The 26,471-nt window shown below is 33.3% G+C and overlaps 1 protein-coding gene across 5 annotated transcripts; it reads right to left on the bottom strand.

Annotated features, from left to right (window-relative positions):
* Window positions 1-1,404: 1,404 nt before the first annotated feature.
* LOC128991286 (palmitoyltransferase ZDHHC20-B-like) lies at window positions 1,405-25,968 on the bottom strand. Of its 5 annotated transcripts, XM_054414038.1 has the most exons (10): window positions 25,642-25,968; window positions 18,027-18,148; window positions 17,436-17,556; window positions 15,861-16,084; window positions 15,271-15,400; window positions 11,300-11,426; window positions 8,095-8,175; window positions 4,961-5,073; window positions 3,988-4,003; window positions 1,406-2,269 (listed from the first exon to the last, which is right to left on the bottom strand). In XM_054414038.1, exons 1-10 carry the CDS (start codon window positions 25,778-25,780, stop codon window positions 2,221-2,223), a joined length of 1,122 nt encoding a protein of 373 aa, XP_054270013.1. In that variant the 5' UTR covers window positions 25,781-25,968; the 3' UTR covers window positions 1,406-2,220. The 5 variants fall into 5 exon arrangements, with proteins under 5 accessions (XP_054270015.1, XP_054270013.1, XP_054270014.1 ...); XM_054414040.1 differs by lacking the exon at window positions 8,095-8,175 and having other exon boundaries at window positions 1,405-2,269; XM_054414039.1 differs by lacking the exon at window positions 3,988-4,003 and having other exon boundaries at window positions 1,656-2,269.
* Window positions 25,969-26,471: the final 503 nt, after the last annotated feature.

The following is a 26,471-nucleotide window of genomic DNA, read 5'->3' as shown; positions in this document are numbered from 1 at the left end:
CGGGATAGAAAAGAAGAGGGGTTGATTTGAAAAATAAAATAGACCTGCTCTAAAGTAAACACTTTTAACAAATGTATGTAATAATATCCTATATTAACATGGATCACTAAAATTGGTTTTGTATTTGTGAATCTATAGCAAGATCAATTTGTTTAGTTTTTTATCTCAATAAAGAAAAAAAATAAATAAAATGACAATTAAGTAAAAATCAATCAGACACCTGACTGTAACATAAAAGTTATAGTAATCTTTTTTATTTTAAAGTCCCAAATGTGATGGTATTGATCAACTAAATCGCACAATTCCAATATAAAAAACGTCAATTTATGAATAACAACTATTACTCTAACCCTTTTGTGTTTAAATTCAGCTTCAAGATTTAAAAGGCTAACTAGATGTAATAGTTTAAAAAAAGGAAATTCGAATACTCTAATTCTTTTAAAAGTCTAACTATAAATCTAAAACTGTATAAAAATGTATTAAATGTTTATATACATGTTGTCATACTTGAATGATGTTTAGCATGACAAACCAATTGTCATTAAAGTATACTTATTATAAATTCGACTAAAACACTTACCTAATGTCAATTACATTACTTATCTTATGTCTGTTCCTTCTTCATAAAGAACAATTTTTAAAAAATACTCATAGATTTTATATTCTGCTCGTGGATCTGAATGAAATTAGCCTATTGGAATTTATAAGTTTATAAACTGTGAAATGAACCCTTTAGTGTGTATTTTAAGCTTAACAAACATCTTGAGCACCACTTAAGAGATTAAAATATTAATAAGTAAGTACCTATTTATAACAGATGTGATAAATTGATCGTGTTAAATGTGGACAAAAACTAGATTACAAAAGGAAATGGAATGATAAAACCATGTAGGCATTTTAATTTTCCATCAAAGCTATAAGTAAGTATTAACATTTGAATAACTAAATCAAGAATGTATACAGGGTGTTGAAAATGTCTGGAACCAACATTATATCTCGTAAGTGGTTAAAGAAAAACAACTGATATTTTGTGTAAGGATATACTATGGTTTTACCTATCTTTTAGTGCCTTATGAAAATTTTTACCACTTATAGGGAACGTCCTGTGGAGGATGCAGTAAAAAGTTTTAATGGAAGCCTATGGTAAATGATACATCATTTTAAAGGCCATTTTTTTCTGAGTAAGGAGCCACAAGTTTCATCTCAAAAGGACCACCCTAGCAAAAATGGCGACTGTTTGAAATTTTAAAACCCACTTATAGGGAACGGAATTTTTAAATTTCAAACAGTCGCCATTTTCGCTAGGGTGGTCCTTTTGAGATGAATTTTGTGGCTCCTTACTCAGAAAAAAATGGCCTTTAAAATTATGTATCATTTACCATAGGCTTCAATGAAAACTTTTTACTGCATCCTCCACAGGACGTTCCCTATAAGCGGTTATTTAAATTTCAAACAGTCGTCATTTTTGCTAGGGTGGTCCTTTTGAGATGAAACTTGTGGCTCCTTACTCAGAGAAAAATGGCCTTTAAAATGATTTATCATTTACCATAGGCTTCCATTTAAAATTATTACTGCATCCTCCACAGGACGTTCCCTATAAGTGGTAAAAATTTTCATAAGGCACCAAAAGATAGGTAAAACCATACTATATCCGTACACAAAATATCATTTGTTTTTCTTTAACCACTCACCAGATATAATGTTGGTTCCAGACATTTTCAACACCCTGTATAATCATTGGATCAGTTTTAATTTACTGTGATCAACCTAAACTGGATCTACCGACTGGTCGAAAGTAACAAATAAACTGTTCCAAGCCATTCTATGCAACAGTAAAATATTGCATGTAGATAATATTTAATGTAGAAAATTCAATTTTAGACAGTTATTGCTACAAAGTTTTCGCACACCAATTATCAATACCACTCTTACAATAATTAGCATTTCTAATGTTTCAATTGTATCCACTGCTTAAAATTTCAATTCAATTCAATTCCTTGTCTCACATATGCTCTTTATGGTCCGCCTTACCTTTAATCATAGTGACAAATAAACGTGTATTATAAAAATAACAAATTTGCACAAAACATCTTAACAGCTAATTAAAATTTCTGTACATTGTACATAGTGCGATATGTAACATATTATACATATGTGGTTTATGTTACATAGACTAACACTAAGCAAAGCAGCTGCTGATTTCAGGAACCTGGGAAAAGGTTAGACCACTTGCATCAGACCGGAGCCGGTTCCGTGCTCGGGAATCTCACTGAAAAACGAGCAAAGAAAGGAAATAGAAAATGTAAGTTAATTATAACATTAAAAATTGAAAAAAAAGATGTTCAGGTACATTTTTATGGTATAAAATATATACAATACAGTAAGAATTGGTTTTACAAATACAAAAATTACAAAATATAAAAGTTATTAAACTGTCTTACTTTTATCCAGTAACACTTTGATGCTTAAAAGGAAAACGGATATTGGAAAAGTTACTACTACTAGATACAATAGGTAAACTGATAAACATACCACTTTTGCTCATTTTAATTGTAGTGCTGGATCATTTGTAGGACATTGAGGCATAGCCTTCAACTTTTAAAGAAGTGAGTATAAGTAAATAATAACCTCTTTAAATTGACAAACCAACCTTGAAAAACTGTATAATAGCAGGCTATAGCCATATGACTATTAATTATAAGAAGAAAGATAAGAAGATTAGTCTGTATACCTAGTATTGAATTTTTAAGTATTTTGTGTTAAATAGTTAACAATGAAATAAAGTGAACAAGCATATTATGTGCAGAACAAAGAAGTGTTTAGTTCATTGTTGTCAAATAACAAAATGTGCAAAAACAATCAAACCAAACAAGCAAAACATTTATAGGAGCTATTTTGTAAGGTGTCTGTTTGAATAAAAATGATGATGCAAAAATATGGCAAAGGTCAAGGTGTAATAAGTGTAAAAACAAAGTTACATGCAAATAAATTACAAAAATGAGATAACATCATTAGGAAAATAAATACTTAATCAAAGTTTAAAGAAAGGTTAAACATTTGAAAACTTAAATAAAGGTGTAAAAAAACTTTACTAAATACAGCAGTTTATAAAACACTATTATGGAAGTAAGAAGTTACTACATTAGTACGGTATTTCTAATGCACATAAACGTGGAAAAGGACAACAATTTGGGATTATATTGTAAATGAAATAATTGTCCACATATGAAACATTTTTCATTAGGAAATTAGAATTATAATGCAAAATTAGGAATTAGATAATAGAACTCAGGTTCTAATCTTTGTTTAGTTTGGATCAGGCTCGTCATTAAATAACAGTAAAATAATTTTGCGAGTTTCTATATACAACCTTAGCTGTGTATTACAGATTCGAACAATAAAAATGTACAAGTGCAATTATTTTTCCCACAACCACAAGATACTGGTTTTGCATGCTGTTCCATTGAAATGTTATTTAATTATCTTATACCACCATTTATTTTGTTACATCAATCTACCATTGAAATGAGTAAATAAATACCATTATACTAGTTCTTCATGTGCAAAGCCAGTACCAATTAGACGGACAAATTTTTTTAAGTAAGTAAAATTTATAATTTAAAACACTAGTAAGGTGTTTGTTTGTATGTTTCACTAACCAATACCAGTTCAGTTGTTGGATTACTAAAGAAACTCTTAACTTACGAGCACTGATAATAAATATAGTAGACAATAAAGATGACCCAAAAAACAAAAAAATAGCACAATTGGCTGGAATATGAACTGTTTCTCAAGTTAAAAAGTAGAATTACTTAGTGCCATGTTTTATTATTCATAAAATTATTTTTTTTTACAAAAGTGAGGTTCCTCTTTTATAGCCTACATATTTATTTATAAAACATATATTTTAAGCAGATACATGTATCACAAACCCAATAAAATACAAACAACGAACAAATCATAATACAGCCAAGTAATAATACTCACGCTAAACTTTGATGTGCTGCCAAATAAAATCAAAGTATTTTAACTGGAAATTAATGGCTGATGATAAAAATTTATGAAGATTTTGGCACTGTATGGATATCAAAAATGTAATAATATTTTAATTATCTTTTAAAGTTAACCCTCGGTTAGTTAGTAAGTTTGATAACCCAGAACAGTTTAATAAATATGATTCTCTAATGAAATCATCATAAAACAGCAGTCTAAATTGATATAAATTAATTAGATTTGGTCTACAAAACCAAAGTGGTCAGTCAATTACTTACTAGAGTACTTTTCTTTGTCTATTTCTGTGTAATAATCGTTAATTGAAGAATATTATATTTTCAACAAAAAATAATCAACCTAGTATAGATCTTGGAACTAAAAATATGTATTTAAGTACGTAAAAATAAGTATTTGGTACACCACTTAAGTAAGCAGATGTAATGAATTTTAATTTTGAAAAAATGTTTCTTCAGTAGAAAAGATATAATCGGTCACAAGGTGGGTATTAACATTTTTTTTAGTGTCAATGTCCATTATAATTCCTAAAACAATTGAATGTATGAACCTATGACATTATTTTATACTCATGTCAGCAAACTCATAGGTCTTACACTGCAAACTTGGTCCAATGCAAAACTCTGTTCGATTATGGACAAAACTTAATACAATATTAAACCATACAAGAAAAAAGCTGCATTTAGTTAAATGACAGAACCAAGTTAAGTTGGCCTTGTCTCTAGTTTGTAGTCATATTCAAACGTGGTCCATCAATGTACCTGGTAAGAATTACATGTCCAGACACACAAAAAATATGGAACGTGTGGAAGTAAAGAACAGATTTGAATACCAACAACTCGCCAAGTTTGCCATCTCGCCAAAACATTTCTATGTCTAAGTTCCGAGCAAACATGGTCTAGGCCTTGTATGGAGGCAGATCTAACATTGTTCATTGTACGTTTGCCAATACCTGAGTGTGTATGTGTGGGTGACTCGTCCTCAGACCAGTGTTGTCGGCCGCCGAGCAGCTGATCCGTCGCCTCATCCATCATCCGTTGAGGATAAACAACTCCGTCCCCCAGGCTAGACATACTCACATGCACTAACCTCTGATACACTCATATCATGGACAAAATGTTACCCATACAGGAGCAGAAAATGCTATACATTCTATATTACACGGTCAATTTCTTTGGACAAAGGTGTATTATATTTACTTACATAATTTTTGTATTGTTATCACTTTAACTTTGTTAAAAACGTAATCTCTAATTTAATTCCTGTTACAAAAATTTGTCCTTAATGGAAACAAATTCCACAAATTTATATACAATACAATACAATAAGGTTTTTTTCATTACTCTGTATTCGACAATAGCCCATTTCCATACAGCTGAGATCTTCAAAAATCTTCAATTTCCATACACCAAAAACAAATAGTGATCAGCTGACTTTTAAACATTACTTTCACTACATAAATATTACTTTCCCTACACAAACAATACTTTGCCTGACATCAACAAAGTTATAATCAGCTGAATTTTACACTAAAATTAATTGTACAGCCGTATTGTGTTTAGATTAGAAAAATGAATAAATTACGATATATCAGATTTTTTTTTATTTGATGAAGTAGTTTTTTTTCATCATGATAAAAAGTATCGTTCAATACTCGTCACGAAAGACCCTTTCGAGGCTCGATAGTGTTTTGGGGGACTAGTAATGAAATATACTATATCTGTAGCCATCCTACTTAGCCAATTTTTATAAATTGAGGTGTTATTATGATTAAGAAGAGGGGTGAATGGTAACTTAACATTAAAAGGTATTCCCTTTAGGGCTAATGCCCTTTGAGTTTCATTTACTTCTAAAGTTCACCTTCAAAGATCCAGTGATGCTAACCAACTTTCTTCATAAGTAATAACAGTTTAAATGTGAACTCTTAATGAAAGAATCTGATCCTTTAGTTGAATCTTTGACTATTGATAATTAGTCATTCCATCCCCATATTAAATTTGTTGCCTCATTGTTAATTAAAATTGTCATAGTTGATGGGAGCCACAGACAGATTGTGCTGATCTAAATATAAATTACTAATTTCTGTCAAATACATTAAATTTTCTACCAAATCAAACTATAGCAATGACTTATTGTGAGCTATAGCAACTCTTATGACCCATCAACTTAGTCGGCAAAAATAAAGTAAAAAATATAATTTTAGACAAGACAAGTGTTTTGACCGTCTTTGCGTCAGTTGGCCATGAGCTACGAGGGTGTAAAGTTAGGTGTGTCATGTTTCAATAGGATGAAGAACAGGCCAGCGATTGACTGATTGGTTTTCAATAGAACAGACATTTTTAATTTGAAATATTTGTAATTATTTTGAAATTTATCTACTATATCTATTCACATATATTTTGGATTATTTTAAATTTTGATGCTATATGAACTTTATTAGGTACATAAAAGAGCGTTTCCAGTAAGAAGTAAGACACGGAATCCCAGTCCGCAGGAGTGTACTGGTGTTACTATTAGTCGCGCGTGTACTGGAGGGTTAAAATGCTACTATTCTAAACAAATAATGAAGGCATTTTTCATCCTGGTACTTAAAACACTTCATTGCAAAAATCATCTATGGTAAATGGAAGAAAAACACTTTGCTGAGATCTTAGTTGGTTGTTGCCGAAACAATCAGGTTAAACAAAGAACTAAGGTAAATTGAAGCTTAATTTACTAATGATACAGGGACGATTTATAGGAGGAGATCCCATTTAATATTTTTGAACATTTACCTACCTTCAGTTGAATTAACCAACATTATTACAAAGTAAGTTATTTTTATAAATATTTGATCAGATTTGTAAAAATAATCAAAAATATAACAGTACTAATCTAAAATGAATCTAACGTAAGTAAAAATTTGACAGTTTGTTTACATTTATTATTGTGTTATATTATAGTGTTCACTAGCCTAGATCTTGACATATTCAATCAAAAATTCAAGTCTAAACGAATATTAACCAAACAAATTTGGCAAATTTCCTCCTCTACAAAATTAAATCTTGTGCCCACTCCTCCACCTACCTATTGACATGGCCTGGATACAAGTTTTAAAATACTACTGTAAAATAATTATATATAATGTGTTTTGTGTCAATTGGAAAAATAGAACAATTCTCGTCCAATAGGGGTTTCTCGTCCATTTTGAGGTGGCTTTATTGCTAATATTGTACCTAAGGCCTATACGAGAGTATTTAAATTGAATTGTGTAGTTATATTGTAATCAATTTTGTTTTGATAACAGATGGTGTAGGCTACACTGTTTTTTTTTTTTTTAATATCTAAACAATTTTTTAAAGGTGTTTATAAAAATATATAATGCTTTTCTTAGATTTAAAAAATACATATTAAGACCTAGGTTAAATAAAAATTTTCAACACTGTAAATAATTAATTCAAAAGAAAAGCGGTATCCAAACAAAACGTTGACATAGTTAGCATTTTATTTTAAGACAATGCTTAATAAAAAGGAACCTTACTTCCTAGATTAGTTTGTTGCTATGTTGCTTATATAACCCGTAACAATGCAGTCATTTAAGAGGAACAGAATATAACATAATCTAAACACTAACTTTGTCCATCATTATTAAATCATAATTTTTACATTGCACAATCATCTCAATATATTCAACAATAAATAAATTGATTAGAGTATTCAATATAAAATACAAAATTACAAATGAATCCCATTATATCATGGTGTAAAATTCTACTCTACGTAACGCTATTTTATTATTTTATGCATCACAATTTAACCTTGAAACAATAAAGACATTATAAAAGTCACAATGTAATTTTACACATTTACAGACTCTTTCAAAACGAGTCACAAACAAGGAATTTGACGAGTTACCGTAGCTTTGATACAAACACATGTATGTACACAAGGAACAACATTAGATAGAAGTGTTCTTCTTCACTCTTCCTCACAAAGACAGTGCATTCAAAGAAAGAGTCCCACAGTGGTGAGAAGAGAAGACATGCGCAAAGCAAGCGAAAGTGGAAGAAAGCGTGCGTGAAGGAGAATTAGGGAGCGTGTTCTAACCTGTTTACTGTCACACCAACAGAGTTGTATTGGCCATTATGGTGCTGGCTTCGTACAGGGTATCTTATGCCGTCCCCCAAACTAAAACAAAACCAAACCGCCCACGAATAAACTCAAACACAAAATAAGTTGGTGAACTAGCTTAAGTGCTGCTAACATGCTAGAGTACCATGCTACAATATAAAGTACAAACTAAAATTACTGAACGCTAATAAACTGACTTAGATTGGAGTAAAGTTTGAGCTCGGTTCTAACAAACAGTATAGTTTCTTTATACGGTACTTCCCTTTTAAATTAACAGATTCTTAGGTTATTGAGGAGATTTTTGCTATTGTAGATTAGCATATGTATTTATATTACTATTTAAAGAAACTTTAATGAGGCATTTTAAAGGCAAGATATGATTTAGGCTACAATATATCTCTTTAAGTTATATTAGGGTAGGTTTTATTAGTTTTTAAGGCGTATGTTAATAATGATTTTAAACCCAGTAACTAGTTTATCACCTACAGTTCAGAGAATTGAATAGTTGTTAGGAATAACGGAACAACCATTTACATTGGTATTATTGATAAGCTTTGGTAGAATTTAAGTATTTGTATACACCAAAATTAAATCATATATTCAAAATACACCTACCGATGTTTTAATTGTTAAAAACTGAGACAAATTTACTACCTTCGATTTTATTTAAAAAATGTTTATCAATATCATAGCTACTAAAAAGTAAATAAAAGGAGTCTACAGGGTGATTGATATAAGTGTGCCAGCCGTTTTATTCGAAAACTATAAGAGATATAAAAAAAAGTTAAAAGGTAAGTGCCTTGGATTTTTTATTTAAAAAATTGTAGTTAAGTAAAAAAAATTATTTTAGCCGCCATTTTTCCAATATGGCCGCCAACTTGTATTTTTTTTATGGAACACCCTGTATTTTATGATGTATTCTGGTAGAAAATGTGATTTTAAGACGATTTTATTCTTGTGATTTTTTTCATAAACCTAACTGTTTCATAGATAATAATGGTTAAAGTTTTGAAATTTCTGCATGAGAAAGAATTTCGATAAGGGCCTAAGCAAGCATGCCAGCTGTTTTATTAGAAATCCATTCAAAATTTCACAACTTAAACCATTATTATCTTTGAAACGGTTAGGTTTATGAAAAAAATTACAAGAATAAAATCGTCTTAAAATTACATTTTCTACCAGAATACATCATAAAATACAGGGTGTTCCATTCGAAAAATCAAAGTTGGCGGCCATATTGGAAAAATGGCTGCTAAAATAATTTTTTTTGACTTGACTACAATTTTTTAAATAAAAAATCCAAGGCACTTACCATTTAACTTTTTTTGATATATCTTATGGTTTTCGAACAAAACGGCTGGCACACTTATATCAATCACCCTGTATAGTCCAAAAGTAAAAGGAAAAACCCCATCAAATGTAGCATTGATAGTCCTTCAAGATTAAAACAAAAGTATATTAGGTAGCTTCATACAACAATATTTGTTGCTAGTAGTTTCTGGGCTTACTCCTATGCTTCTGTGACTGAATTGACAGTACGCTAATTTATTTAAGTCCTCGGTAGAAAAATTAGGTAAATAAAATGTTCAAGCTCTAAAGCCAAGTAAGTCTATTGTGTGTTTCATCTACTAAAGGTACTTTAAGCTTTATTAAATCCCTTGAGTTATTTAAGTAAACTAGTGTTTCTATAAAATTAGTTATAATTAAATATGTTACACGAGATACCCAATCGGTGGTCTGAAAAAATCTTTATAGGGCACACCATCATCAACTCCTTTTTAAGGTAACAGCCCTCCCACGACTATTTTAACTAAAACTCTATACACAATAAAGACAAAACAACAGTGAATAAAACAATAAAAGCCAACACAATATACCAAGCACACTAATACTCTTAATTTAATTAGAATACTGTTAAAGCAGTCATACACAAAAAGTCAGAGAAAATAGACAAGATTGAAAGTATGCTTCTCTGATATTAATACTCTTTTTTTTCTATTTACTATCACATCCAAGTTTCCAATAAAATATCTTTATTGTTTCAATTTGACTTTTTATATTGTACCTATAAGTTTCCTACTCCAACAGATTTCACATCTTGCTTTTGAGCATATATGTTAGAAATTTTGCTTATATCCAGCAAAATTAATTGTAGTTCATCCTTGTTCGATGAAATACAGCAAAATATGACATCCAGCATAAATCTTTTTCCTTATTACTTAGCCAATAATGTAAAGACATGTGAGACGATGATTATATATTGGTCTATCAAGTTATGACAACTCTATTTTACAACCTAGAAATTAATGGTAGGGCCTAATCATTACTATTAGGGCATAATGAATTTAGGAAGGAATCCTTCAAACTATCTACTAATATCAATAATCACAATGATCAATATTGTAAATTTGACAATGTTTACAATTTAAGCTGCATTAAAGTACTTAATTGAAATCATTTACGATGGTTCAAACTGACATCATAAAGTTTTTATTTTTATTTTGATGGCATTTCATTTTCACACACTATTTTAGAAAAATGTACCACCTCAAAATGGATATCCGTTGAAACAAGACACATAAAAATACAATCAGTAAAATTATAATTTTTTAACCATAATATAGACTTTTTTTATCAAAAGAGTTAGCCTGGGTCCGTGTGAAATAAAATCAAACAAAGGAAAGGGTGAGCCGATACAGTATAAGGGGTTTGTTCGTAAATAAATGTGTCTAATGAGCTCCCCTTCAAAAACAGTTGAAGGATAAATCTAACGACAGGACTGTGTTCTTTACTTCTCCCACCACTATACTATCCACTTCAGTCTCATATTAGCTATCAAAGATAAGCCAAAATATTGATGGGATGGAGGGGGGGGGGGCACCAAACACATCACCGTTGTTAGGTTTAAACTCTCTCGCTTTGCCGCAATAGGAATTTGTTAGAGAACTTAATTTGCGGACAAATGCAAAGAAAATAAACATAACTGACTCAAGTTAGTGGGAACACTAGAAAACACCTACTCACTGCAATCTGTTATGAAATCAAGAGAGTCACTCATACAACTATTATGTTGATACTTAAAAACACCGTATAGAGAAGTATTTGCATAAATGTATAGAGGAGTATAAACGGTTAAAATATAATTTGTGTTTTACAAGTAATCTACAACAATCTTAGTTACCTTGTGAAGATGGGGAGAAACCAGGTTGATCTGTTGTCACCGAATACTTCCTGGAAATTGTTGTAGGCTCCTAAACTGAAGCCATTCTTGTCAACTCCAGTGCGGAATATGGGTGCTCGAAATGCCTCTGTAATGTAACAAAATTACTCAAACTCCAAATATAAGTAGAGATATGAGGAAGGAATAGTGAGAGCTTAATTTTTAAATTGACTGATAGGTGATTTTTTTCTATTCGACCCAACCAATAATTTCTAATAAACCAAGGGATAATTAAATACAATCGCAATAAGAACATTTTCATTGTAACTCATCTGTTTGAAGAGAACGTTTTACAATTCTTAGTTGCAGAGCCTATTTATACAATGTTTTGTGCTTTTAAGTTTTAGTCAGTTCATATAAGTTTATTGAAAAAAATAACACAAAGTATGATAAGTTGTACTTGAAAACTACACTCAGGTAACATCAAAGACTAAATAGACATTTTTCAAACGCCGCGAGGCAGTCAAGTATGAAAACTAATGAGTAGATTATACTGCAGCTAACAACTTGTATAGCATAATAACATTCAAACCGCTGTTTATAACGATATAACAATATCGACAATATAACAATATAACATCGATTATTTAAGCAATGTTATCTCATAGATATGGTACCAAAGGCAAATGTAGGTCAATAGTTGCATGTAAGAATGAAATGACTTTCTAACTTTCGTTAAGTTTCCACAATTATTGTTGTTTTATTATATATTACCTATAATTATTGTTGTTTTGTTATTTATTACCTATAATCATTGTTATTTATTATTTACAATTAGTGTTATTTAATTGTGCTTGTATAATTTGCAACACTTACATTGTTATTTATTTATCTTACTAATATTATAAATGTGAAAGTTTGTGTGTTTGTTTGTTTATTTGTTTGTTTGTTTGTTTGAAGTTCAATCACACATTAATTACTGGACGGATTGGGCTGAAATTTGGCATGATGATAGCTCACATTCCCGATTAACATATAGGCATATTCTTATCTCAAATATCCTTTCGGGCTCCGCCCCAGTGACTCTAGAGTTTCCCATGTTAACCTTATGAGTACTCATATTTAAATGGAATTAATAGATTTAGTCAGCTGTTTCAACTAAAAAGGTTGGTTCTATGATATGCAAAAGCATTAAAAGTTATATGATTTACCAACAGGGTGCAGCACTATGTTTTTGCATTTATGAAAACAGCTAATTTGAACTAAGCAGCAACAAAAAACTGTGATAAACAATGAGAACGGACTGTTTACAGTTATGTTCATGTTTATAATTTCACGAATAATTTGTGATATTTTGTGAATCTAAATAATTTTCTTCTATTGTTTGGGTGAAGTGGTAGAACATTATGGCTATGGTAGATGTATAATACTATAGCATACCATAAATTTAAAGAAGTAAATTTTATTATACTGTGTCCTCCCCCATCGCACACGCAAAGCTTGAGTATAACTGTACTAAGCATTTTATACTTATTTGCCAATCCGTACGAAGGACGGGTACTCTGCTAGTATTTTAATATACAGGGTGATTGATATAAGTGTGCCAGCCGTTTTATTCGAAAACCATAAGAGATATCAAAAAAAGTTGGATGGTAAGTGGCTTGGACTTTTTATTTAAAAAATTGTAGTAAAGTCGAAAAAATTATTTTAGCCGCCATTTTTCCAATATGGCCGCCAACTTTGATTTTAGCGAATTTCCCTATAGGGAAGTAGCTATTACCGTAGGTGGCACGGTAAGACTTAGACCCGGGACCAATTTACTTTTTCATTTTGATGTCCCCAGAGGCCAAAAACACCATTCGTTCAAATTTTTATATATCTATATATAGATATATATATATATATATATATATGTGTCCATCCGCACGATAACTTGAGTAATTTTTGTCCGATTTTGATAAAATTTGGTTTGAAGGTGTAAGGCGGGATAAACTTGAACGAGTTCGCGAACCAGCATGATCGGACTATGGGAACGGGGGTTTATGGGGGGTTTTATGGGGTAAAAATAGGTTTTTCTCATTTTTGACCCTAAAAATACAAAATTTCACAATTTCTTTTTAAACCATTTTTTAGAGCTTAAAAAAACAAATAATTTAGTATATTGAAGCGTTATTATGCGCCTAATTGTTACGGAGAAAATTAAAAAAATTGTAATTTTAAAATTCCCATGTTATTCTTATGGAGAATAAGTCAACTGTTGTAGTTTGCTTGTTTATGAACATACTAGCTGTACCCGCGGGCTTTGCCCCGTTTAACTTCATAAGTATTCGCATGGCTCATTTACTTCCTGGTTGAAGTTTGTTCGCTACGCTCACTCACCTTTAGGTTGGGGCTCGTTCGCTGCGCTCACTTGCCTTCAGGTTAGCTCGTTCGCTACGCTAACTCGCCTCCAGGTTGAAGTTCGTTCGCTACGCTCACTCACCTTTTGGTTGGAAATTAGATGTTGTCATAAATAAAAAAAAAATAATAGTGCTGCACCCTGTTGGTAATCCTTGTAACTTTGATGCTATTGAACATCATAGAACATAACCAACTTGTTTAATTGAAACAGCTGTTAAGATTCATTAATTCCTTTTAAATATGAAAAATCATAAGGTTAACATGGGGAACTACAGAGCCACTGGGGCGGAGCCCGAAAGGATTTTTGAGATAAGAATATGCTTTAATGTTAATCGGGAATGTGAGCTATCATCATGCCAAATTTCAGCCCAATCCGACCAGTAGTTTATGCGTGAATGAGCAACACACACACACACAAACACACACACAAACACACACACAAACTCACAAACTTTCAGATTTATAATATTAGTAAGATTTTGATCAAATTTGGAAAATACATTAATTTCTTACTAAACCACAGTACCTTTTAATATTTTACATTAAAAAAACTTTTTTACCCCCCCTGTTGCAGCAAACCTAAGTACTCATTAAACTAATTCTGTTTAAATAGGGAATAAATGTGATATTTTTAAGGAGACATTTTAGTTTAAATCCAATCAGGCAGATGGAAATTCGCTAAGTCTGCAGGTTTGCTGCGGCGGGGGTATTTCTTATGGAACACCCTAAATTTTATGATGTATTCTGGTAGAAAATGTAATTTTAAGACGATTTTATTCTTGTGATTTTTTTCATAAACCTAACCGTTTCCAAGATAATAATGGTTAAAGTTTTGAAATTTCTGCACGAAAAAGAGTTTCGATAAAGGCCTAAGCAAGCATGCCAGCTGTTTTATTCGAAAACCATTCAAAATTTCACAACTTAAACCATTATTATCTTTGAAACGGTTAGGTTTATGAAAAAAATCACAAGAATAAAATCGTCTTAAAATTACATTTTCTACCAGAATACATCATAAAATTTAGGGTGTTCCATAAGAAAAATCAAAGTTGGCGGCCATATTGGAAAAATGGCGGCTAAAATAATTTTTTCGACTTTACTACAATTTTTTAAATAAAAAGTCCAAGGCACTTACCATTTAACTTTTTTTGATATCTCTTATGGTTTTCGAATAAAACGGCTGGCACACTTATATCAATCACCCTGTATGTATTTAGTAGATACCCAAATGGCGGCATGAGAGTATTTTTAATGCATGATGCTAGACTCAAAATATGTTATAATTTATTGTATTTATTTTTCTAACTGACCGCACTACTTGAAAAGCGGCCAGTCAATTTCCAAATATTGTAAATGCATGTAATAAGTTTGTTCTCAATGGAAATAAAATCATTTATTCATTATTCATTTATTCATATAGGTACTCAACATATTAAAGCCACTAAAAATCCAATAGCTAAAATTTTGGGACACTCATTCCATTGGGGTTTCATTCAAAACATATGATTGTTTTAATTGGCTGACTTTAGTGAATCTTTGAACAGAATGTTAAGAACATATTGCAGCATTAAACAAGTTAAAACTTAACTTACCTAATGTTGACCTGTTGTGTGCCACCAAGTAACAATGGTAGCAAAAAAGTGACACGAGGCTGACAGAAAACATGGCTGCGACAAAAAATAAAAACAGGATATGGAAACGCCCCATCCCTGTCAGGTCACCCTGTGAAAAAGAAAAATTACTTCACTTTGTGTTAGTAAAGTATACAGGTAGGGGGGAAAGAAAATTCCTTTGAGAAAATTCACAAATTTTTCAGTTTCTTTTCAAACGTTTTTGTATGGCTCAAAAAACAAATTATTTAATTAACAAAACAATTAATTGGAAAATTTTCCAAAAAGAACTATAGGGAAAAATGAAAAAAATATTAAAAATTAAAAAAATAAGTCTAATCCTATACTGGTACATCACTATAAAAAATTAAATGAAAATCCGATTCCTTTCACATCCAGCTTTAAGGGTTGGAAGTGCAGAGGGGTTCACATGCCAAAGAGTACCGAGAGTATACAGAGCTTCAAGCCTAGAGAGAATACATATTTTCCTATTGCATTCAAAATATTATTCAGCAGGTCACTAAATTCATTTAAAAGGTAAAGCCTTACCGTCAAAAAGTGTAGAGCCTTACCCTCCAAAAGTGGATGAAGTACTGCAAACTTGTGAGAACAATGTAAATGCAGTAGACAAGAGCGTATCCCAAGAACAAAATGAAAAACTTGTAGTTGGTGAACGACACGCAGTTGTTGACCCACGGACAGTGGTGGTCCATCTTGAGGACACACGTGCCACACACGCTACAATGGTGCGCTCTGTCCGGCTTCACTTGCTGGCACTTTTCACAGTAGCGTATTGCTGGCAGAGACACAAAATCAGTTACTTGATGAATTATATCCATGCTTTGTAACAAGATAAAACAATTTCAGAAAAGGAGGCAACTTCCAAGCATCAACAAGTAGGTCAGCACAGTTATGCAAACTTTACACACAATTAGCAGCAGTCTGGATTTCTAAGGAACCTGTAAAGAGTGTTACTTCAGTTTCACACACCTCTACACCAGGGTTAATTTACCCAGTAAGAAACTCTGGTGGTGAACTAGGTAGCTTCAATAGTTGCACAGTGCTTTGCAATAGCGCTACGTGCTGATATCACACGAGTCACACAATTGACTTTTGAATACTGAAGTAGATATCCCATCCATATGGACCAGTTGTGACCTATCTTATATATTAAAAAACGTTTGCAAAACGTATGACAGCTAGCCTGACCATACTACTGGTTGGGTGAAAACAGATAAGTTTGCACATTACATACTTTTGGTCAAGTTTTCAACCACTTAACTTTTTGTTACTGAGCTATGATAGTTGATGTGCCATATATATATGTGTGTGGGATATTGTAAATTACAACAAGTTCTTTTATAGGTTTGGTAAAAATATTTGCATAACTTAGGCTATTTGACAGAAATCAGTAATTTGTATCATCAGCACATTATGTCGATAGATTAGTTGAACCACACCATTTTTGTTCTAAAACTGGCTTCATCTTTTAAATAAAGAGGAAATGTTTCTTCCCATCAATAATTTTTTTTAAGAGGTTGGCGGCATCTTCTAACCTTGCATATGGCCGTCCACATAGACTACAGATCTGTGCGTAGTTTCACCCCAGCAAAGCAAGGGGTGAGCCAGTACAGTACGAAGGTGAACTGTACTGATACTGTTTGTGGCAGTGAACACGATCCAAACCCTTGACATCGCTTCCTTAGGCCAGAAGTCCGTGACGCTACCAACTGAGCCACCGACTCACCATAATAATCAGATGTCAAACGCTTAACTGACGATTGGCGTGCCAGCTAGTTTGTCAGGTAGCACTCTAACAATGAGTTTTATGGGGAAAAGTTGGATATTTTTATAACAAGTATGATTTACGCATTTCAATATTTTGGTGCTGTACTTGTAACATCTACATGAGAAATTAAAATAAAATATACCGTATTGTGAGTAACTTTTTATACATTTTTGGCTCATTTTCATGATGACTCAAATTCAGAACCTTTCCACATTATATCGAGTTTGTCGGACAGAGTACATTTTTATCATGTACTGTAAGTCTGGCCATCTTAAAAAATAAATATTGTCCAATTCATGTAGCTTAGCCTCAAATCCAACATATAATTTCACTAGGTTACTGCAAATGTGAGTCTTACCCCCAGTGACAGTTCTGTTTGTGATGGGAAGTGATGCTGCGAATGTTTCTATTACTTGCCGATGTTGTTCTTCTGAATCTGCCTGAAGTAGTCTCTCAAGATCTCCTTTAGGTAGCTTAAACTGAAACAAAATTAGGCCAACTTGACGCAGTAATAAACAAAATTATGTTTAACTCTAAAAACTCTGAAGGGTACAGAATTTGATTGATAACTTGTTGGTAAATAACTCAGAAAAAGGAATTTAAAAACTAGGTTTATTTTTTTAAATAGCAGCCAAGAAAATAAATAAGTGCATGTGATAAAACTCCAGACCTACATACTTATTAGTTTTAAATTTTGAAATTTACTCACAATATACAATTACAATACATTTACTAAGAGCTTCGTTAGACTAAATACTACAATGTCTATTTCAAATATAAGACAAGTAGTTAGCATTTTGAAAATCTCTGTAAACAATACTGTAAGAGTAAAGTAAAATGCAACCTACCAAACTGTTTGGTTTTTGAAATTAAACTGAAAAGTAGAAAATACCTTTTCCTATATAGTTAAACAAAAAATTATGAATGTTGATAAATTAACCAGACTTACCCCCCGAGGAACTGTACCGATTGGTGTGAACACCGTTTGATAGTATGCCCATACAAATACAACAAAAGCTATGTGGTAGCCAATTAAGTACAACACCATCTCATATGCATTAGGCACCGTAACTGAAACAATAAGGTATGACTAATTAAAGCTTTTGACATATACACATCTTAAACAAATGTTCTATAGGCTATACACTTTTTTAATACATTGAGATGACGACCATACAAAGTAGTAGTGATGGCCGACATCACTGATAGTTGACATTTGTAATCAAACAGCACAATAACTTTTTTCTAGGTTAAATGTACACACAGTAACTTAGTCTCTCATTTGGAAGTCTCGGGTCAGGGCCCTTATTAGCACTGAAACATGTCCGAACCATCAGGAGTTACAAAAGTGAATGTATGACTTTCAAAATCACTTTATTAAGTAGGCCTAATGTAGACTAGTACTAAAATACTTTCTTGAATAATAAGGAAAAACAGTAAAAATCAGTCTGTATCAGTACCATATCAAGTAGGTTTTGACTACTTGTTTGGTTCTTGCCTACTTGTAGAAAATGTGATGGATATGTGGGTCATAAACAGGTGACCTTCTAGACCAACCAAAGTCTAAACTAAGCACAATATCCGAATGAGAGGTAAGTTAGTCTATTTTGTTGATTAGCCTATTGTAGTTTTTTTTTTTTTTTAATAGGACTTTATAAACCTTAGGCTTTAGAATTGAGGGTCCTACAGTTTAAATTTTTGACATTTAACCCTCCGAGTGTTATGTGTCGTAAAAGCGAATCATAACACATCCGCTGTAGTGTTATGTGTCGTTTTTGCGACTCACAAACACTGTTTACGGCGACGGCTCTGGGACTGACTGAATCGGATTGAACTGGATCGAGTTAGGTATAGTTTTTTTCAGCAGATTCAGAGCTTTCTCCTGATGTCTGTTTCTATACGCTTTTCATTTTAGTTCCGAAAATAAATATTGAAGCAGACAGCTGACGTGCGTATTTGTAAACAGCTTGGTTAACCTCGCACCGATGACTGATGTGTTTTATTACGTTTATCATTGTTTTAGTGTTAAAAATCAAAAGTAGTGATATACGTGGTGCATTATAAGAAGATTTAAGTGATTTTGAAGGGCTGGTTGATGATCCTGAAGAAGTAGGTAGTGATATTGATGTAAATTATCAGCCAGAATCCTAGCTATGGTTAGGCTATGCATTCTTAGCTAAACGCTATGTACCGAAATCTGTTTTTTGACCATAACTTATTTATTTGCAAACCTACTTCCTTATATTATTATATTTTTGGAATCCTCATAAAATTCTGAACAAAGTAGCTATTTTAAAATATTTGTAGACCTATAAATTATAAAAATTTATTGAGCGCAAACATAAATTTTTTTCATTTATTTTATAATTTTTGAGAAATGTTAACCCCACAAAAATTGTTGAACATTTTTTTTGTAATGTTTTATATGTTACATTGAAGCCCACAGTTTTCCAAACAAAATGATATATAAAAAATGGATGTATACTTTACATTGTTTTTAAGTTTCAAAGATACATTTTAATAAAACCCTGCGATTGCGCAATAAATGGGCGAACATTAAGACCAAAACTAGAGACACTTGGAGGGTTAAAGATAACTACAGCACAACAAACATAAATTGTTTTGTCAACTTAAACTTTCACCAAATAAATAACATAAAACTGTAGGCCTAAGCTTAAGTCTTATCTGACTAGGCTAATCGGAAAAACATCTGTGTGTAAAATTATTGATAATGTATCCCTATCTATATTTTATTTGAAGAAGTACACTTATCATATGAACTTTGGTGTTCCAGACTGGTCTAATCAAACCACACTGAACCAAGATAAGATAAAAGTTTGGATCACAAGGAAATGTGATACCTCTTCTAATTATGATAGAAACCTTTTGTCTTTTTGAATCCCTAAACTAAAGAAAATCAATAACTTGGACTTGAAAAATTATTCATAACCATCAAAGATATATTACAACTGGAACACCAGGTAGATAGGAGATGTGGGATAAAAAGCCTGCCGTTTCGGCAACCTTCCCCCACCACTATGATGGACCCAACGCAGATAAGTCAGTTCCTCAAGCCGTGCACGCGGTTGTTAAAACAATCCTGTCCATCTATACTATAGATTGAGTGCAATTATAGTTATATATTCGGAATCTCCATTAAATGCAGAATCTGACCAGGGTGTAAATATAATCTTATTTAAATTTGAATTTTAACAACTGAAAATATTAAAAAGTTATTACACTTTGACATTAAAAAGTTATTAAGCGAGGATTATTTTTATTTTTTGGTCAAAGGAAGCAAACTTCAAGTGACAAAATTGTAGCTAATGAGATGATCTTCAGCATATAACCAAGCAATTCCAAATAAAATTTGTTAGTCGTGTATAATGGAGTACCTAATTAGTACAACAAGGCTCTTTATAAATTGCGCCGCAGGCCGTCCTCCCTGGTTCCACTGATCCTTTTGTTACGGTACTCCCAGAACAAACCCTTAAAACACAAAATTTATCAATTTTTCTCCAGACCCTTTTAAAGAGCTTAAAAAACCAATAATTTAGTATATAAAAGTGTTTTTGTACGGTAAACGGTTACGGAGAAAAATTGTTAATTTAAAATTCCCATGTTATTCTTATGGAGATTATTGTAAAATGTTGTAGTTGGCTTGTTTTTGGATATATTTTGATCTAACTTGGCGGATTTATTTATTTTATACTAAGCTATTAATATTTTAATAAAAAAAAAAACACACTCTATTAATTTCCCTGTAGCAGCTAACCTAGGTAATCCTACTTGATAAACATATGTTAATTTAATAGATTAATTGAAAATCAATCCAGGCAAATGGAAATTCGCTTAGTCGGCAGGTTTGCTGCAGCGGGGGTATATGCTATATCTAATATATAAAATTCTCGTGTCACAGTGTTTGTCTGCAAACTCCTCCGGAACGACTTCACCGATCGTTATGAAATTTGGTGTGTAAATTCTGTAGGTATGCGAATCGACGTAAACTATTTCCCGTTTCGAAATTCTTAAAAGGGCTCCGCCCCAGTGGCTCTGGAGATTCCCATGTTAACCTTATGAGAAATGGAATTAATGAATCTTAACAGCTGTTTCAATTAAACAAGTTGGTTCTGTTCTATGATGTTCAATAGCATTAAAGTTACAAGGATTACCAACAGGGTGCAGCACTATTATTTTTTTTACATTTATGACAACAGATAATTTGCAACCAAAAGGTGAGTGAGCGTAGCGAACGAACTTCAACCTGGAGGCGAGTTAGCGTAGCGAACGAGCTAACCTGAAGGCAAGTGAGCGCAGCGAACGAGCTCCAACCTAAAGGTGAGTGAGCGTAGCGAACGAGTTCCAACCCAAAGGTGAGTGAGCGTAGCGAATGAACTTCAACCTGGAGGCGAGTTAGCGTAGCGAACGAGCTAACCTGAAGGCAAGTGAGCGCAGCGAACGAGCTCCAACCTAAAGGTGAGTGAGCGTAGCGAACGAGCTCCAACCCAAAGGTGAGTGAGCGTAGCGAACGAACTTCAACCTGGAGGCGAGTTAGCGTAGCGAACGAGCTAACTTGAAGGCAAGTGAGCGCAGCGAACGAGCTCCAACCTAAAGGTGAGTGAGCGTAGCGAACGAGCTCCAACCCAAAGGTGAGTGAGCGTAGCGAACGAACTTCAACCAGGACGTGATTGAGCGATGCTAACGAGATCATCTTGAAAATTAAACGTAACGGTACTTTCTTTCCATCGGTCTGTCTTAGGGGAAACCTATAACTTAGGCGATACGAAGTTCGCCGGGTCAGCTAGTCTATATATATAAAAGGCAAAGCCCTCACTGACTCACTGACTGACTGACTGACTGACTCACTCACTCATCACGAATTCTCTTACTTCCCATTTACCTAGGAGGCTGATATTTGGTACACTGATTCTTTAGGCATTAAATAGGAAAACTAAGCTGTTTTTATTCTGATCGGACTCTCGGGCTCCGCCCCAGTGGCTCTGGAGTTTCCCATGTTAACCTTATGACTACTCATATTTAAATGGAATTAATGAATCTTAACAGCTGTTTCAATTAAACAAGTTGGTTCTGTTCTATGATGTTCAATAGCATTTAAGTTACAAGGATTACCAACAGGTTGCAGCACTATTATTTCTTTTACATTTATGACAACAGCTAATTTGCAACCAAAAGGTGAGTGAGCGTAGCGAACGAACTTCAAGCTGAAGGCGAGTTAGCGTAGCGAACGAGCTAACCTGAAGGCAAGTGAGCGCAGCGAACGAGCTCCAACCTAAAAGTGAGTGAGCGTAGCGAACGAACTTCAACCAGGATGTGATTGAGCCATGTGAACGAGCTCACTTATGAAGTTAAACGGGGCAAAGCCCGCGGGTACAGCTAGTATATATATATATATATATATGAATTTGAACAGATGTTAAGGTGTTTTTGGCCTTTAGGGACCTCAAAACAAAAAAGTATATTTGTCCCAGGTCCAGGTTCATACCATGAGTATTAGGCCTACGGTAATAACATATTCCCTATATGGGAAATTTGCTATAAAATTTACTATAGGCCTACTGCAAACCATCTACACACTTTATTATAAATTGCTTGATCAGTATAATGTTGAATATAGGCCTACAGTATCTCTTCAACTACCGTACAGCTTTTGTCGCTTAAACTTTTCACCTATCATATTCTTTCTGCTTTAATCTTTCAAACAAATTTGAATTACAAATTGACAACTGTTCTTGTTTAGTCAAAAATAATAGGCTAAGTAGGATTTAACACAAGGTTTATACATAAAAAATTTAACATATTGGACATGTTAGTTGTAATGTCTAGCCTGACTGTAGCCATGCTATATACACATGACAATTGTCAATGCATTTTTGTAATGTCCAATGACAAATAAATATTTCTGATTTCTGATTAAGAAATGAAACTGTTCTAAACTAACCTAACTAACCACATAACTAACTAACATGACTAACCAAACTTGCTGTACGGTACTATTTCAAATCCCGTCTGATAAGTTACAGAAAAGGCATGAGGGGAATATCAAACGGTATTTTTAAATATAGGAGTACAGCAAGTTAGGTTAGTTAGGTATAAGAACAGTTTCATTTCAATAATAACTTATATGTAGGCCTATTTTTTTTTTATTGTTCATGTTCATACTGAACAATAAGTTATCAAAGTTGTCAGCTGATATGTTATGATCCGTTGATATCGATATAGGCTATCAGATCAAAAAGAAAAATGTTGATACAGTAGAATCCCGCAAACTCGGCACTCGATAACCCGGCAGTCTGGATAACTCGGCCATTACCAGGCTTAGAAAATTAGTGATTTTTTGAGTCTGAATTCAACATGGACTCAAGCCAGCGCAAGTCAAATCATTTGCAACTCGTAAAAAGGATTTGTTGTACAACATCTGATGACTTAATACTGACTTGTATTATAAATATAAATAAAGAAGGCAGGTAAAAGGCTTACAAATTGTATTGTTCTCATTATTAACCCTAGTTCCCGATAACCCAGCATTTCACAAACTCGGCACCCTTCCAGTCCACATTACGCCGAGTTTGCGGGACTCTACTGTATATCGAAAAATCATTGATAATAAGGATGAATCTTCCTTTTAACAGGAAAGTATTTTCAATCGATTGTTTCAATTGATATTTAGGGTACCTAGCCCAGATAAGAAACTGTAGGCCTACCCTTTACCCATATTGACGAGTGGGTCTGATATACGTTAGTAGCATTTCGTTTGCAAGGGTGGTAAGTTAGTTCTGGTACCAGATTGTGAGTCAACGACGGCAACAAATCAACCAAAACTGAGCACGCTCAAGCGGCACATCACTGAACCTTCCTTTGTCAGTCTATATTTAATTCTTTTGTTTATGGTTTAGTGTAGGAGATAAATAGGAAGAGTTGGTGCCTCCTCAAAATACTCATCAACCGATTAGTACACAGGTTTTGCAGGAGCTCCTTGATCCTTTCCTTGAATATTCTAACTCTCTCAGGTGGAGTGGCAGCGCATTAAGCATTTGTACGGTAACTGCGGGGAAGCTATCTCTTATCAGGGACAGTCTATATTGCTGGGTATTCAGCTTCTGTGCTCCTCTAAATGTTTGGTTGGTTATGTTAGGTTAGCTTAGAACAGTTTCATTTCTTAATCCATGTAATAGACTATTTTAGCCTAAACAAGATCAGTTGTCAATTTGTAATGGATCGGAAAACAAAAGTAGGTATCGATATATCGAGAAAAAAACATCGAAAATAATGAATGTTCCCTTTAACAGGAAAGTACCGTTCAAAGTTGCTCAGGTTGGCTTTGATATGAACAACACAGACAAGAATGTACCTATTGGTTATAGACTGTGAGGATGTTTAACAATCTAAAAAGTGGTCTGCTTTGCTTCCGCCTTCTGCTATAAGTAACTATTCGTAACTAGAGCCTGTTTTTGCAAACAAAGTACGACTGGTGTCAGCGGCATGTCCCCACAGTTGAATGCCGTAGGCCACATAGCTGTGTTAAAGTGAAAAATAGACTTTCAGTTGGTACTGTGCAGTTAGCCTATTTGATGTTTGAGCTTCCTCAAGAGGAAGATTACTCTGCTCAATCAAACAGAGAGAATTAATATGAGGTCCTTACTGTAGCTTGGAGTCCAGGACAAAGCCAAGTAGCCTAAGTTTGACAGGGGGGGTCAAGAGCCGGAGATGATCTGCTCAGGGTGAGCAGGAGCCTTTGTGTCTCATCTTCCTCGAGCAACAAGTAATTTATGAGGAACCAGTCCTTTGCCTCTGGGAAAAGATGTTCTGAACAGGCGACCGCCGCAGTAGGATCTTGCCCCCTGCCCAGCAGGGTTGTATCATCCGCAAATAGTAGTGTAATATAAGTTATCTCTCTCAGCCTAGGTAAGTTACTTAGTTCATAAGTATCAGGAAGAGAGTGGGGCCAACTATTGAGCCCTGTGGAACTCCGAACTTCACATCTACTGGGGAGGACAGTGCGCTCTGCACTACTACCATCTGACTTCTACCTTCTAGGTAGGATTTGAAGGTCTGAAGGGCCACTCCGCCAACTCCATAATAGCCCAGCTTCTCCAGCAATAACTTAGGTCATGGGGGACAATGTCGAAGATAGAATTAAATTTTAAGTACGAGATAAAGTCCTAGGTATCCTTTGACATGCTAATCCCAAGTTATCTTAAGCCTAGGCGTTAACTTAGGCCTAGACCTATCCTAAAAACTTAACTGTTCATTGGGAAAAAACTGTTGGGTTGCACTAACTTAGTTTACGTCCTACATTTACTAGTACATACATTACCTAGCCTATGCATTAACTACCAACTGATTGTAAAATGAAACTGTTCTAAACTAAGTAAACCTAACCTTAACCAAACTGCAGTATCTTATATGAGTAAATGTAGGACGTAAACTAATAACTAAAGTGCAGCCAACTGTTGTTAAGTTAGGCCTAGCCTACAAGAACATTTTGAATTGTCATGAAATTAGAAACGAATAGGCCTACAGTACTGAAATAAATAAATACTTACGCAAACATAGCTGAACCACATAAGCATAGTAAGACCAAATTATTACACAAACGATAAATAAAACAGGGATCCACTTCACCGCTTTCACACACCATCCACACGGACTATTATAAGAACCAAACTCTGAACCTGTAGCCATCGTTATTGTGTTCTGTCATAACAAAAAATTAAAACAATAATTATTTTTCTAATCTACGCTAAATACTTAAATAATTTCTCAAAATATTTAAGTCGGCTACATTATAAAAAACTTGGGCGTTAAAGCTAATGTTGACTAAAACCAACAAAACGATTGTGTAGACAACTAGGCCTAGCTAGAAGAACTAGACTAGACAGAGGGAGAGAACAGACAACACTAACAGACAACAAGAAAACTACGACAAGACGAGACCAGTGTTGCCAACCAACAAGAATCAAAAGTAAATCTTTCTATTTATCTACCTCAGGCTAAAGACAGACTAAAGAAAAATAACGCTCAGTTGGTACTGTTACATTTTTTCAGTTCCTTTTGACCTTTTCCACATTTATTTGAGAAGTTATTAATTGTATTTGAGATTAATTACTTGTATTTGAGAAAATATCAAATGTAAATGAGATTAGTAAGTTGAATTTGATCAAACAACAAATGTAGTTGAGAATAATCAATTGTATTTGAGAAAAATGTTCAATTTCATTTCAGAAAAGGTGATTTGAATTTGAGAAGTTGTCAATTGTATTTGAGAACATTATCCAAATTAAAATCAGCTGTGATTTGTTAATTGCTATGGTTACTACAATGTTATTTGTTTACTTGCAGTGTGAGGTTTTGTTGTTGTGTTGGAAGACTTAAA

The sequence above is a fragment of the Macrosteles quadrilineatus genome, unplaced genomic scaffold (assembly GCF_028750875.1).
Source record: "Macrosteles quadrilineatus isolate MER2022 unplaced genomic scaffold, UCM_ALF_1.0 Scaffold_4__1_contigs__length_99947679, whole genome shotgun sequence".
Taxonomy (NCBI): domain Eukaryota; kingdom Metazoa; phylum Arthropoda; class Insecta; order Hemiptera; family Cicadellidae; genus Macrosteles; species Macrosteles quadrilineatus.
Note: the sequence above shows the minus strand (reverse complement) of the source record. Positions and strands in the feature narration are given on the sequence as shown.

What these genes read in the sequence shown, in the direction of transcription:
- LOC128991286 (XM_054414038.1), bottom strand. Translation starts at nt 25,780, where the DNA reads ATGGCTACAGGTTCAGAGTTTGGTTCTTATAATAGTCCGTGTGGATGG. An exon ending in TGTGGTTCAGCTATGTTTGC is followed by an intron (nt 18,149 to 25,641) that starts GTAAGTATTTAT and finishes TTATTGTTTCAG; the next exon opens with TTACGGTGCCTAATGCATAT. An exon ending in ACTTCATCCACTTTTGGAGG is followed by an intron (nt 15,401 to 15,860) that starts GTAAGGCTCTAC and finishes TCTTTTTCACAG; the next exon opens with GGTGACCTGACAGGGATGGG.